Source organism: Bubalus kerabau, chromosome 1 (genome assembly GCF_029407905.1).
Source record: "Bubalus kerabau isolate K-KA32 ecotype Philippines breed swamp buffalo chromosome 1, PCC_UOA_SB_1v2, whole genome shotgun sequence".
Classification (NCBI taxonomy): domain Eukaryota; kingdom Metazoa; phylum Chordata; class Mammalia; order Artiodactyla; family Bovidae; genus Bubalus; species Bubalus kerabau.
Window position 1 is genome coordinate 226,524,501 of NC_073624.1, and position 15,324 is coordinate 226,539,824.

The 15,324-nt window shown below is 33.9% G+C and overlaps 1 protein-coding gene across 13 annotated transcripts in view; it reads left to right on the forward strand.

The window, feature by feature from the left end:
- Positions 1-15,324, forward strand: part of TCERG1 (transcription elongation regulator 1) — a 51,919-nt gene that overhangs the window by 17,587 nt on the left and 19,008 nt on the right. For 5 of the 13 annotated variants that reach the window (XR_008705972.1, XM_055557349.1, XM_055557316.1 and 2 more), the window contains 8 exons: positions 1,214-1,276; positions 2,441-2,641; positions 3,366-3,478; positions 4,413-4,501; positions 11,461-11,621; positions 12,709-12,765; positions 12,910-12,976; positions 14,041-14,091. Coding sequence is in view for 12 of the 13 variants with exons in the window: in XM_055557349.1 (XP_055413324.1) it covers positions 1,214-1,276; positions 2,441-2,641; positions 3,366-3,478; positions 4,413-4,501; positions 11,461-11,621; positions 12,709-12,765; positions 12,910-12,976; positions 14,041-14,091 (802 nt within the window). In the remaining variant the exon portion in view is untranslated. The remainder of the gene's footprint in view (positions 1-1,213; positions 1,277-2,440; positions 2,642-3,365; positions 3,479-4,412; positions 4,502-11,460; positions 11,622-12,708; positions 12,766-12,909; positions 12,977-14,040; positions 14,092-15,324) is intronic. The other 8 variants (XM_055557370.1, XM_055557334.1, XM_055557308.1 and 5 more) reach the window with 3 other exon arrangements.

The window sequence follows — 15,324 nt, forward strand, 5'->3', positions numbered from 1 at the left end:
TGTTTTAGTTTCAGTGTTAATAGAAGGTTTAGCTTTGTTTTTATTTAAAATGTAATTAAGAAGTTAAGGCAGCTTGCAAAAATTGGCAGTATTTTTGTGTGTGTGTGAGTGAACATAGGCACATTATTTATAAACCCAGGAGTTTAGCTTAAATTTTTTTCTCTGAATCATGAAGAATTTCTTTTCATGTACTTTGTGGGGGAAATAGTTTATTCTTTTTAATTTTTGTCAGTACTAAAATAGGTTTAGTATTTTTTTAGCCAAAACAAATAGAAAATAAAATTTAATTTCCAAACCCTTTGCTTTAGGCCTTTTCCTTTAAAAACTTTTAAAAATTCACTCTTTAATTTCAAATTTCCTCAATTAAAAAATCTTGTTTCCAGCTTTTCCTTTCATTCCCTTTTTATCATTATTGTAATGCATCGTGATGAGGCTTCATTCTTCTAAGAACTGTACGTAATTTCCATTCCTTTAGCCAGCTTAAACAAATTGAGGTTTCTAAATTAATCAACCCATGTAGTCATCAGTGGGGCTATATTTTTCTTAATTCGTTAGCCTGCCTCCACAGTGTCCCCAGCCCATGGCATTCCACAGAGCAGGCACTACACGTGGACATTCTGTCTTTAGTTGAATGCTACCCTCCTCTTCATCCTTGCCCTTGTTATTATTTGCAGTAGAATATTTGGATCTGTCTCCTACTTAGTTTTCTTCCTTGCTCTCACACTCTTTGTCCTACCTTACTGTTCTCCTTCTGCATGGTTGTGCTCCATGCCTCTGCTTCTGCATGTAGTTCCCACTTAGCAGCAGCACAGAGAAGGTATCTTGTCAGTGCCATGCTGTGTCTGCCTTTCACTGGTTTCTTAAGCAGCATGGACTTGATGTCCTGTGGGAAAATGTCCCACATGGAAACCTGTTATGCATATGTAATGAAGGGACTCTTCCTTTGTTGACTTTAAACTCTTGAGACTCCTTCAAAAATTACCAGCTGGTTTGATAAAAAGGTAATTGATGCTATAACTTAGAACTAGTTATCATTGAATTTGGCACCACTTCCCATAAAATGTCAAACAGAAAGAAATTTTACTCCATCCTTGGTCTTTTTCATTTGGAAATAACATTCTAAATTGTAGTGGTAAATTATTTCCCTGAATCCCAGTGGTAGCCGACATACAATGGCAGCTTTCCAACGTATGCTTGCTTATCCATTTTACAGGTGTAGCAATGATGCAAATAGTCAGCTGCCCGTATGTAAAGACAGTCGCTACCACCAAGACCGGTAATTTTTAAAACCATCTTAGTTTGTTTTGTCTGTAAGTTGGCATGGTAGTGAATGTTGTTGTTTATCCTTTTATTTATTTATTTTGCCCAAGTGAGTGGATTTTTTTTTTATTTTTCTTTTTAATGAGCAGTATAAATGCAGTTGTCATATTTGGCCAACACTTAATTTTCCCGGTTGCCTGTAGTATTAGCTTTGTTGGTTCACAAAAGCAAATAAGGTCAGATCACTTTATATCTTGATTTCTGTAATAAGTGTAAACAACTTCATTCTCATATTCATAACATTTAATTTTATTTTTGATGTGTGTTTTTAAGTTAAATATAAAAAAATCATTTCCATGTGTAAAGTGATGTGATTATGCTTGCATGCTAGTGAGTTTATGTGTGTGAATATTTGTGTGTATATAGTATAAATTTGCATTTTAAAGTTACTGATGTTAACTACCTGAAACTTAAATTCTAGTATAGGATATGAAGTTTTGTTTTTTTCCAATTTTAATTCACATTTTTGATTATGTAGCACCAGCTTATTTAGCTGTCTGGTGAAAAATATAAATCTTGGCTTATCTTTTAAACATAAAAGAAATTTTGCTCTCTTTTTGGAAAATAATAAACTGTCAGAGTTTACAGGACTATGTGACTTAATCACTTAGTATGCTAAAATTGATTTGATAACCAAGTCAGAGACTTACTTTTACTTATTTATTTTTTCAGTCATTTACTTTAAAATAGAGTTTTATTCATATCCTTTTTAGGTATCTTAGAATAAGAAAATAATTTTACCTCAGGAAATATTCTTAGTAAATGTGCTTATTGCTTTGATTTCATTAGAATTTAAATTCTTTATAAAAATATATTCCTATTAATTAGAGAATTTATCATTTTTATAGTTTTATGTTATTATGATTTATCAAGATTTCATTATAGGTGTGATGCAAATTTCTGACTTTAAGGTACTTCTTGGGTTGAATTTCTGAATCTAATTGAATTTAGTTATTAGAAGTAAGCCAGATTTAAGTAAATAATACTTTATATGATTTTTTTTGTTTCAGTTGGCTCATTCATTTATTGATGTTTAATAGATTCAGCTCATATTTTAAAGTTTTACTTTGTATCACAATTTGGTACTTGGATCTAATATTTTCTATTATTCTTCTTTTAGGTGTATTGCCAGGAATGGCCCCTCCTATCGTACCTATGATACATCCCCAGGTTGCTATTGCAGCTTCACCTGCTACCTTAGCTGGAGCAACAGCAGTTTCTGAGTGGACTGAATATAAAACAGCAGATGGGAAGACATATTATTATAATAATAGAACATTAGAATCAACCTGGGAAAAACCCCAAGAGCTAAAAGAAAAAGGTATAGTTGTAATGACTTAGTGGGACATAGTATACATAGAATGGTATTTGAAATTCTGAATTAATTCCTTTTTAAAACATTTGAGGGATTTTCTATTTATATAGTGTTGGATTATTTATTTCCACTGAATTGATAATGTATTTATTTAAAAAGCCACAGTTGTTCTGCTTACAGGTTTGTCTGTCATTTTACCATCTAGAGAAGTTAAATTATATGTCCACACTAATAGATAGATTTTTTACTGTTGTCAGGAATTGCATAATTGCCTAATTAGCTGTTGAATTACTATCATCCTTACTGAAATTGATAGTAGTGACCAGGAAGGAATGTGTGTATTGTGTGTGTTCTGAAGAAAAACTTTAGGCTGTTGGAACCTTGGAGGAAGAGGACTCTTATTTTCTATAATCACAAGTCCCTGTTTCTGTTTTTTAGTATGTTATCCCTTTCATTTGTAGCAAAAATGATACATGAATGTATAAAGACATAAAGAAGACTTTATGTCCTTCTGAAATCAGTAGTTCTTTTCTGCTGACAGTTGCCTAATTAGTATAGCAAGGTATTTGAAGTTGAGCATGACATTAGATTCAAATCAATGATATTACAGGAAGAATGTTTTATTTTTGTGGTTAACAGCTAGAAATGGAATATCCTAACTGCTTAGTCTCAGAGTTCATCAGAAGTTACATCAGAACCACTATGTGATGTTATCTCCATTTTTTAATAGAGAAACTAGAGGAGAAGATTAAAGAGCCAATTAAAGAACCTTCTGAAGAACCTCTGCCAATGGAGACGGAGGAAGAGGATCCTAAAGAAGAGCCAATAAAGGAGATAAAGGAGGTAAAGGGCCATTTCCTACTGACATGAGAGCCAGTGTTGATTGTTGGGTACAGTTTACTGGTAACTGAAAATCTGTTTACTGTTGTTTTAGATAATTGCTGTAAATCTGATCCCTGAAGTTTTAGGGTTCTTTGAAATTTGTAATTCAATTTTCCCTTTGAAAATTTCATTAAATTATTTCTTACACGAAACCAAAGCCCCTCTAGAAAGAAAGGCCCCTGGACCAGAGCTGATGTCTCCTCCTGACTTACAGACTGCTACATGTTATAATTTTAAGTACAACTTCATATTTGGGGATTGTTCATTGTATTTTACCTGTCCTCTCTTGCATGGAATAATCTCTGAACAGTACTAAAAGAGCTCTGCTTTTGGACATTCTGCTGAGTAAGGAATTTAGCAGAAAAAGAAACAACCTTAAATGAAGAAATCTCCTCTAATATTTTATACCCCTTTCTTTATTTCTACTCCTAAACAGATAGATAGTGACTCTCTGAGTTAGAAACATCTTCTGATGGGGTCTGTATTTCTATGTGAGTGCCTTCTCAGTCATGTCTAACTCTTTGCAACCCCATGGACAGTAGCCCACCAGGCTCCTCTGTCCATGGAATTTTCCAGGCAAGAATACTGGAGTGGGTTGCCATTTTCCTACTCCTTGGGATCTTCCAGACCCAGGGATTAAACTTGCATCTCCTGCATTGGCAGGAAATTCTTTATCACTGTGCCATCTGGGACGCCAGTGGGTTCTACTGTCATGGAATTCAGCTCTGCCTAAGGGGCAAAGATTTAGAAATTCTGATTCAGAGTCTCCCCTCTGTATGGTAGCAACAGACATTATGTTAGTTTTACTTTAAGGTATTTGCAGTCTTGTGTTTGTGAGATATTCAAGTATAATTTTGTGATATGAATTTAATGGGAGTAATACAATTTCCCACAGGAGCCCAAAGAAGAAGAGATGACTGAGGAAGAAAAAGCTGCCCAGAAGGCAAAGCCAGTAGCTACTACCCCTATTCCTGGTACTCCGTGGTATGTAGGTTACTTAATTAGTAAGTTGTTTTATTGATTTATTTATTGCCATGTTTGATTATTACATTATTACACAATCGGTAGAGAAAGTACTTTAAAATAAGTATGTGTCAAATACTGAATGTTTTTTGGTTGTTTTATTTTGGATTCTCAAACCTAAAACTCAACTGCTGCAGTGTCTTGCTCTTCTCACAGAACTCTATTAATATTTACTGATTATAATTATAGATTTGAACCACTGTAAGATCCTGAATCTCCTTTTTTATTTATGAAGTATTTATTTATTTATGAAGTGTTTTAAAATTGCTTTTATATATATCTTCATAAATGATTATGTTTAGAGAACTTTGTAAAATTACATCTTTTTATCTTAACTTTGAGTAGTCTGTTTTTTCTTTCCTTTTTTTGTTTGGTTCTCTCTTCTCTTCCTCTCCCCACATCAGGACTTTCTTTCCCTATTCTATTTAATCTGTACTTGGGCTACTCATGGCAATGAGTTGGCTTGTTTCTTGAGTCTTGCAATGTGTAAATTCCCCTTCAACTTGGTTTCCTTTTTTCTCCTTGGTTTTATTATTTGTTCTATAGAATCCCACAATCTGGGTTTTATTACTGTATCCTAGTGGTGCTTTTAAGTAGAATCCTCCATTCTGAATTTCCTGTAAATTTAGCAGGCAGTTATAGAGATGTGGTGAAATTTATGCTTGATCTTTTTGGCAGACTAACTGATGATGACCTTTCCCTCAGGATGCATCTAGTTGTCCCTTTTTTGTGTGTGATTTTAGTGGTCATTGCTGATTTGCCTAGATCAGTGGTTTTCAACCAGAAGTAATTTTGGCCTCCTCCCCTCAGCCCCCTCCTCCCTGAGGTGGATATTGGGCAAAGTGTGCAGGCATTTTTGGTTGTCGTAACTGGAAGGTATTAAAAGCATGTGGTAGGTATAGGCCTGGGTTGCTCCTAAACACCCTACCATATACAGGGCAGCTCCCTGTAAGAATTAATTATTTGGCCCAAATGCCAATAATGTGGAGTATGAAAAACCTAGCCTTTTGGCATATTTGCTCATTTGCTTTTCCCACAGACAAGACCAGTAGTGTCAGCAACGGTATGATTACTGAAGACAGTTTAAAATTTTTTCTGGTTATTTTCCTACCTAGGTGTGCTAATGCAGCTCCAGTGGTATGAGTCGTAAGTGTGGAGTGAGAAGCTGTCAGGACATTTCAGAATTAATAGAAAGACTATGGACAAAGAATTCTTGAGTCACCAGGGCTTCCCTGGTGGCTCAGATGGTAAAGAATCCACCTTCAGTGCAGGAGACCTGGGTTCCATCCCTTGGAGGAGGGCATGGCACCCCACTCCAGTATTATTTGCCTGGAGAATCCCCATGGACAGAGGAGCCTGGAGGGCTACAATTCATGGGGTCACAGAGAGTCAGAAACGACTAAGCACTCAACACATGGACAAAGAATTCTTGTGTCACAAAACTACCTTGTGCTAATAATATGCATGATAAAGTGCGTAGGGTGAAGTGTACTGATAATCTGCATCATTTAATAGATCAAAAAATAAGACGGGCAGATACTTAGAGAAAGGATAGATGCATGATAAAGAACATATAAAATATTAAGTCTAAATCTAGATGGTCAGTATATTGTGTTCACTGTTCTAGAGACATTCTTTAAATATTCTGTATATTTCAATTTTTTTCATAATACTAAGTAAAAACCTATGGAAATAAACTAAAGAAATGCATCAGCAGTTAATCAATTGATATAAATATGTAAATAAAAATAAAGTCGCCATGCCAGTCTAGGTGAATATGAAATTTCAAATACTATAAATTCAAAGGTAAATTTTTCATAAGTTAAAATCCAACACAGGTTACAAACAAATTGTGAATGGCAAATAAAGGCAGCCTCACTTAGACTTCGTTGTTCAGTCGCTCAGTCATGTCCGACTCTTTGCGACCCCATGGCCTGCAGCACGCCAGGCTTTCCTGTCCTTCACCACTTATGGGGCTTGCTCAAATGCATGTCCATTGAGTCGGTGATGCCATCCAACCATCTCATCCTCTGTTGTCCCCTTCTCCTCCTGCCTTCAGTCTTTCCCAGCATCAGGGTCTTTTCCAGTGAGTTGGCTCTTATCAGGTGGCCAAAGTATTGGAGCTTCAGCTTCAGCATCAGTTCTTCCAGTGAATATTCAGGATTGATTTCCTTTAGATTGGGTTTAGATTGGTTGGATCTCCTTGCAGTCCAAGGTACTCTCAAGAATCTTCTCCAACACCATAATTCAAAAGCAGCAATTCTTCAGCGCTCAGCTTTCTTTATGGTTCTGCTCTCACGTTCATACATGACTACTGGAAAAACCATAGCTTTGACTAGATGGACCTTTGTTGGCAAAGTAATATCTTTGCTTTTTAATAGGCTGTCAATGTTTGTCATAGCTTTTCTTCCAAGGAACAAGCGTCTTAATTTCATGGCTGCTGTCACCATCTACAGGGATTTTGGGGCCCCCAAAAATAAAGTCTCTCACTGATTCCATTGTTTCCCCATCTATTTGCCATTAAGTAATGGGACCGGATGCCATGATCTTCATTTTTTGAATGTTGAGTTTTAAGCCAACTTTTTCACTCTCCTCTTGCACTTTCATCAAGAGGCTCTTTAGTTCCTCACGCTTTCTGCCATAAGGGTGGTATCTTCTGCATATCTGAGGTTATTACTATTTCTCCCAGCAGTGTTTAATTCCAGCTTGTGCTTCATCTAGTCCAACATTTCTCGTGATGTACTCTGCATATAAATTAAATAAGCAGGGTGACTGTATTCAGCCTGGACGGTCTCCTTTCCCAGTTTGGAGCCAGTCCGTTATTCCATGTCCGGTTCTAACTGTTGCTTCTTGACCTGCACACAGGTTTCTCAGGAGGCAGGTAAGGTGGTCTGGTATTCCTATCCCACAGTTTGTTGTGATTCACAGTCAGAGGCTTTAGCGTAGCCAATGAAGCAGAAGTAGATGTTTTTCTGGAATTCTCTTGCTTTTTCTCTGATCCAGCAGATGTTGGCAATTTGATCTCTGGTTCCTCTGCCTTTATGGCACGCTAAATCTTTGTGATGCAGTCTTAGTAACCAATTGAAAAGGTTACAAGTCTCCATGACCTTAAAAGATTTTTGTGTTGTCAAAACATTAAAAACTTTCTTAGAACCAGAAACTAAAGTTTACTGAACCTAGAAAATTTCTAATTTTTGATCCCTTTTTATTCTTAAAAAAAAAAAAAAGTAAAATAAAGTCAAACCTATGCTCTGAAATACCAAGAAAAAAATTCCAGTGTAATTATTCTTGTTGCTAGGACTGTTGTATCAGTGCAATGTTAAGTAGAAAAAATGAACATCCCTGCCTTATTCTCCATGTAGGGGGAGAAATTCAGTCTTTTACATCAGATATAATAGTAGCTTATATGGTTTTTAAAAAATTTGATAATGTTTTTATCATAAATCTGCCTCTTTTGAAATGAGTTTTTCTCTTACATTCTTTTAATATGGAGAATTACTCTGAATTTTGATTGTTTAACTTTGCATTTCTGTAATAAACCTTAATCATGGTAGATTAATCTTTTTAATGTATTGTTGGATTTGATTTGCTAATATTTTACTGAGTATTTTTGCATCTCTGCTTGTGGCCTATGAATCCATAAGTTTCTTTTGTAATGTTTTTGTTGACTTTTGGTATTAGGGTTTTGCTGGTTTCAGGAAATGAGTTGGATGGTGACTGGTGATTTCTATTCCTCTATTTACTGAAAAAGTTTGTAAGATAATATTTTTTCATTAAGATTTTATAGAATTAACAAATCATCCGTGGTCAGAGTTTTTTTGGGGGGAAGAGTTTTGGTAACAATTTAAACTTCTTTGATAGCTATAGGACTATTTTTTTTGCTGTTGTTTCTTCTGTTGTCTTTGGTTAAGTTGTATTTTTCAGGAAATTTGCTTATTTTGTGTAAGTTGAATTTGTTCTAATTATTTTCTTAGTATCCTTTGAATGTTTCTGTTATTATTATTCTCTTAATATTCTTTAAATGTCTATGATCTGTGGTGATACCCCTTTTTCTTTCCACATAGTGGTGATTTGTTCTCTATTCTGGACCAGTCAAGCCAAAAGTTTGCCTGTTGTGTGGTCTTTCATTAAGACCACAAGTTTTAGGGTGGTTGGGCCCCTCCACTCTTGCCCACTCTTATTTCCTTTTTTCTGATTACTTTGGGTTTACTTTATACTTTTTCTAGCTTCTTTTTCTAGTAATTATGAAATTACTCTTAAGTCATTAGTGTTCTTTTCTTATCATTTAAAGCTTAACATAGTTTTCTTTTAAGCCCTGCTTTAGCACCAGCCTACAAATTTTGATGTGTTGTATTTTCATTGCCATTCAATTTTTATTATAAAATTTACTTTTGATTTTTGTCTTTGACTCACTCATTATTTAGAAGTCTTTTGTTTCAGTTCCTTAATTTGAATTTTTTCTATGTATTTCACTTGTACTGATTTAATTGTCCTGTGGTCAGAGAATGCGCTTCCTTTGGTTTTGATACTTTCAAGTTCATTAAGACTTTTTTTTTTTAATTGTTCACCAGATGGTCTTTCTTGGTACTGTTTTAGGGTTTGGTTGGTCTGGCAGTTGTTGAGAGAGTTCTGTTAACCTATTATAATAGTGGAATTGCCTATTTCATCTACTTTTAAGCTCTGTAAACTGGCTTATTATATATGTTTTATAGTTGTTACATGTTCTTGATTGTCTTTTTTTTTTAATCATTATGAAAAGACCCTATTTCTCTCTCATAATACCCTTTGTCTTGTGCTTTTCCATCCATTTACTTTCAAGCTTTCTATAATTTTATGTTTAGTTTGTCTCTTAAAACAGCTTATAGTAGTGTCTTGTGTTTTTACTCACTTTGTCAATTGCTTTTTAAATGGGAGTGTTTAGGCTGTTAACATGAATGTAACTTTCGGTTGGATTTAAATCTATTATTTGTTTTTTGTCCTCTCTGTTTTTGTTCCTCCATTCGCCCTTTACTCCCTTCATTTGAATTATTTGAACATTTTCTAGCATTCCATTTAATAATTTATCTCTTGGCTTTCGGGTGATATCTCTTTGCATTAATTTTTAGTTTTTCTTGTATTGTAATATACCCACTTAACCATCATAGCCTACTTAGAGTTATTATTGTAGCACTTCACATAAAATGTGGGAGCCTTATTATCATATAGGTTCTTTTTTAACCTTGTACCTACTGACCTTTATGTTACAGTTGTCATATGTATTACTGTTACATACATTGAAAACCCCAACATGCATTGTTCATGATTTTTCATACATATTTTGAAGAACTTAAGAGGAAAAAATTCTTTGATATTTTCCATTTCTGTTTTTTTCCCTTCATTACTAAAGATCCTAGTGCTTTTTTGTTTGTTTGGTAGTTTTTTAGGTATCATTTCCTTTCAGCCTGAAAAACTTTCTTACAGGGTAATTCTGATAGAAATGAAATCTCTTAGTTTCCCCTCATTGAGAATATCTTCTTTTCCTTTGTTCCTGAAGGATGTTTTTGCTCTGTATGGGATTCTAGGTTGGATTTCTTTTTTTTCCCGGACTTTAATGATGTTGTTTTAATGTATTTTTGCCTCTGTGGTTTCTGGTAGGAAATCCACAGTCCCTGGACTTGTTTCCCTGTTTGTTTTCTGCCATACTTTTTGTTAGCTGCTCTCGAGGATTTTTCTTTATATTCGATTTCCATCTGTTTATGTTGTGTCTAAAAATGATTTTCTTGAAGTCTGTTCTGTTTGGGGTTCACTGAACTTCCTTAGTATTTATGTCTTCTACCAAATTTGGAGATATCTTTGGACCATTTTGTTTTTAAATTTTTTCTGCCCCAATATTCTCTTCTGGGATCCCAGTGACATGTCTGTTGGACATTTTGATATAGTTCCATAGGTTCCTGAAACACCATTCTTTTTTTTTTCTTTTTTCTTTTTTAACAGTTTCTCTGCTGAGAACCTCTGTCTTCTTTCATTTCAAGTTTTGGCTTATCTTTGTTTTGTTTTTCTTTATCTCATTAAGTGTAATTATAATTGCTGCTGTAAAGTGTTTGATTATTTCAACAATAGAGGCTTTGTCTGATTAATTTTAACATCTAGGTCACCTTGAGCTTGGCAGCTGTTGATTAACTTTGATTATCTGGTCATAAAGACCTGATTTCTCTTAGTTTTAGCTGCCTGTGCTACTATTACTGTGCAACCAGAGGCCTCAGCAGAGGTTTGAGGGTGGAGAAATTTATACCCTTGCTTCTCTAAATTTTGACTCCATATCTGTTGTTTTTTTTTTTTTTTTTTAAACCTTAGAGAGTTCTTATGTACTTGTTTTTTTCTATATTGTTGCTGAGTTTCTAGTTGTAATTAATAGGAACAGTGGGTTGTGCTGGGCTACAGTGCCATAGCACAATAGGTGCTTTTATTTTTAAATACTTGATACAGTCAGTTATTAAAAGCTTCATAAATAATTGCATTTGAGTTTGTAGTCTGTCTGGTTTGGTAAGAAATAGTAAGTATTATGTAATAGGTCAGATGCTGTGGTGTGTTCTTGAGCTTTCGAACTGCTTAATAGTATTATTATCTGCTGTTAGGCTCATCTTTTGTGATAGGTTAACATTGAGTGTGCCAGACATGTATGTTCCTGAGCACTCTGAATTCTGATCATCAATGTGTTGCTTTTCCTAGTTTTCTGTCAGTATGTTGAGTTGCTGTTTTGCTTAACCCATAGCCAGTCACCTCTCCTGTTCTGAAAATCGTATTTGGTTCTCTGTAAGGAATAATAATACGAACATGTCCTTCCCCACCACCACCACCTCCCCTTTTGATTGGATGGCATTAAAAGACCTAACTATAAAATATGTTCCATAACGTAAGAAAATGTTTGAATCTATTCCTAGGTGTGTTGTTTGGACTGGTGATGAGAGGGTCTTCTTTTATAATCCTACCACCCGTCTTTCTATGTGGGACCGACCCGATGATCTGATTGGAAGGGCAGATGTTGACAAAATTATTCAAGAGCCCCCTCATAAAAAAGGAATGGAAGAAGTGAAGAAACTAAGTAAGTCTTAAATTAGGATTTATCCTCTAATTTTAATATTCTTTTAATATTTTTATGGAAAATAGGCAGTTTAGAAGTCTGTTTTCAAGAAATATAAGGAAAGGAGTATTTGAGAAATGGAAAGTAGACTGCTCTTCTAGATTGAGTTCATATAATTAAAAAATAGAGAATTTGGGTAAAATTATGGTTTGTAAAATATTTATTGTATGTATTTTAAAAACATCTTGTTCTTTTCAAGGTTGTCAGTTAATCCAAGATATGTTGGTGCTGCTGATGCTTGCTTCATTCTTATTAATAGTACTAAAATGCTCCTCAGTGAGCCTTTCAGCACCTTTTGTGATTAGTGTTACATATTTTGAAATAATTAAGCTGTGCAGAGTATTTTTAAAATATTGTTTATTAAAATTCGGCTAACTAAAACTGCAGTACTTTAAACTTGATGAAATTTAGGGAAGTAAACCTTTCTCCTGGGACTAGAGAGACACCTGCACCTTATTAAGAGATAATCTTTTAATTCACCTTACCCTCAGACAGCCTTTCAATATATAAGATATAAAATAAATATAAATATTTGTATATAATTTTTATTGAAAATTTGCCATGGTATTGATTGTATTTTTTAAAAAACCATTTATATAGTATAGAAGCATGATAAATGACTCATTTAATACTTTAGTTGAAACAAATCCTAATATATCATTTATAATAATTGAGAAATCTTCATAGATTTTATGTATACACATGGTACATTTTCTGCTTGCTAGTGATTTCCAGATTATTGGAACTTGGTCTGCTTGGTGCAAAAGGTATAAGGGTTTTATTCATTTATTTGATAAATATTCACTTATTTGATAAATGAATACAATATTCATTTATTTGATAAATTTTATGTTAATAAAAATTTCAGAATGAGTTAAGTTTAATGTAAAGGGAAGATTAATAGAGGAGTTGTAGAATTATCATGATTTGCTTAATGTTTTATAAAGAAGTGTTATAGATATATAGTTAAGGAGTAATTTTATTAAAGAAAAGATTGTGTAATATGTGCATATAAACTATTCATAATTTTTGAAATTTTTTTTGCCAGGGCACCCAACCCCGACAATGCTGTCCATCCAAAAGTGGCAGTTCTCTATGAGTGCAAGTGAGTGAGCTATAAGTTGCAGCTTTAAAAAAATACTGCTGACACAAGCGTTCCAGTAGTGGTTGGCAGAAGGGTTCATACCTAAATATTTAAATTGTTGCTTGCTTATTTTTATTCTGACAGTTAAATTAAATTTTCTTATAGTTAAAGAAGAACAAGAATTAATGGAAGAAATGAATGAAGATGAACCTGTTAAAGCCAAAAAACGGAAGTAAGTAATACTTATAGTTTATGTAATTTAGGTAGATTTTTACCCTTAAAAGATGATTAGGCTACAGTCAGTCCATGATTAGGACAGGTAATGTGTGTGTGTTAGGAAGCAGAAGTTATGATTGCTCTCTTTAGGCCTATTACTAAGTCTTGCTTTAGGTTGTAGAAATGGTGTCCCTTCTGTTTCTAGATGTGGGAGAGTTTTGGTTATTTAAATATGTATTATGAAGCCAAATGACATTATTATGATAAATTGTTTGCAGAAATTCATTACACCTGAATTTTATTAAAAAAGTTTCCTTCCTAATGTAGACCCCAACAGATACCGTTCCAAAAATCTGATAAATGTAGACCCAGACTTCTCTCTCTTTTTATATACTTGTCACTTCACTTAGTCCTTGTATCCGTGGTCATTACTTGTTGAAGAGGGAACCCCTGAGGCTATTATTATTAGAAAGTGCTCTGAGAGAAAGAGAGTGGTATAAATGGAAGCCTTAGTTTGACCAGTGTGCAGTAAAATATGAATGTTACTAATTATGGGGGGTGAATGGGTGGGGTAGAAGGTGTTTGTATATGAGTGGGGGAGGCATGGGACCATTATTTAGCAGCAAGAAGGAAAGTTTGAAGACATTATTATGGATTGGTTTATCATAGTCTTATCTGAGGACAGATTGAATGCAGCCAAATTATGGCAAAGAAATCAGTAAGACAACCCCTGTTAAGGGTGTTTCTTTTTTAAAAAAGTTTCTTTATTGGCAACAGTGTTAAAGAAATTAAGATATTAAAGTGTGACTCATAATTGACCACAGTAACAACAGCTGTTTGAAATTTTACAGTTGACTTTTTAGCTCTTGACCAAATGTATTTATTAGTTGTAATCAACTGAATTTGTGTTCTTTTAAAAATCTAGAATAAGAATTTGTGTTCTTAATTATTATAAATGACTGTATTCATTCTGTTTATGTACCATGATTTTGGATGTTCCTACAATGTTAAACTTTTAGGTTGTTTTTAATTGTTTGTTCTTATAGACAACTCTGTAAGGTTTTTAACTGCTTTTATCAGGAGAATGTCAAAGAAGTCCTTTATGTGGATTGCCCGAGCTTCTCTATTTAGGTACAAAGCTAAAAGCCTGTTTTTCCTGGCTTAGTTTTTCTTTTATTTCTTTTACTGAGATAGATAGTGATAGTTTGTATTGTGACATTTTCATTTAGTATAATTCTGTAAAGGTTATTTGTTTTCATTAGTTGTATTTCTTGTCTTTTAACTCTTTATATAAATAGTTCTTAAATAAATTATTATAAGAGGGTATATTGTTTGGCAAATTACTTTTACCTGTTTGTTTTGTGCATATCTTAGGTCACAGACTATCTCGCTAAGTTCCTGCAGGTCACGGATTATATCTTCTATTTTTGATTCATTCCCTAAATTGCTAAATACCTCTCACCATATTTGTGGAGTAGCCTTAGTTCCATTTAAATCTCCTAGGCTACCTTCATTTCCCTATATAGCATGATTTTGAATTTCCTAATGTTCTGTTTTTCTAATTCCCTTAAGTTTAATGCAGGAAATACGAACCAATTTTATTTGTATACAAAGCAGATCGAATTTAAGATGGAAGATCTGCTTTAACACACCTGAATATTACTGAATTACTTTTTTTGATTATTCACATGAATGGGCCTTCTTCATAGGGCAGATGTTTGAGAGGTGACTTAATCTCATGCTCGCAATCTCCCCTGAGTACTGTACAACAGCAGGGTTGCCCTTAGCCCTGAGGTGCATTTTTGGAGAAACAAGAAGTAGTTTAGTCATTGATGAACAGTTCTAATTCCACCTAACTACTCCGGGGCCTATGTTGCTCTCTGGGACCTGTCCTTCAACTTAAATCTCAACTTATCACCCAGAAAGTGAGTAAAAAAAATGTCAGGTAGGTAAGGTGTATATCTCACATAATCCACTTGGCCAAATCTGCAGATATTTTATTTTCAAAATAAATATTTGAGATTAGTAAGACTTTTACCAATTTTTATTAGATTAAAAATCGTATGCATTTATAATGTAAAAACATTTTGGAAAATACTGTTTTTCCTATATCATTTCAAAAACTAAAAATTATATTCTATGCTGTTTGATTCTAACACTTAGAGTTTATTGCAATATTGGATAAGTTTTGTTTTTAAGTAAGGTCGTTTATTTTGTGTATCAAGTAGTATCAGGGAGAGACAGCATATTAAAGGTATTCTTTCCTAACAATGTAGCCACTGTAACATCGTTAGAAGCTCATTGTAACTTTATTATTATAATGAAAGTTGCTTATCCCTTAGAGTTGATTTGAAAAGCTCAGTA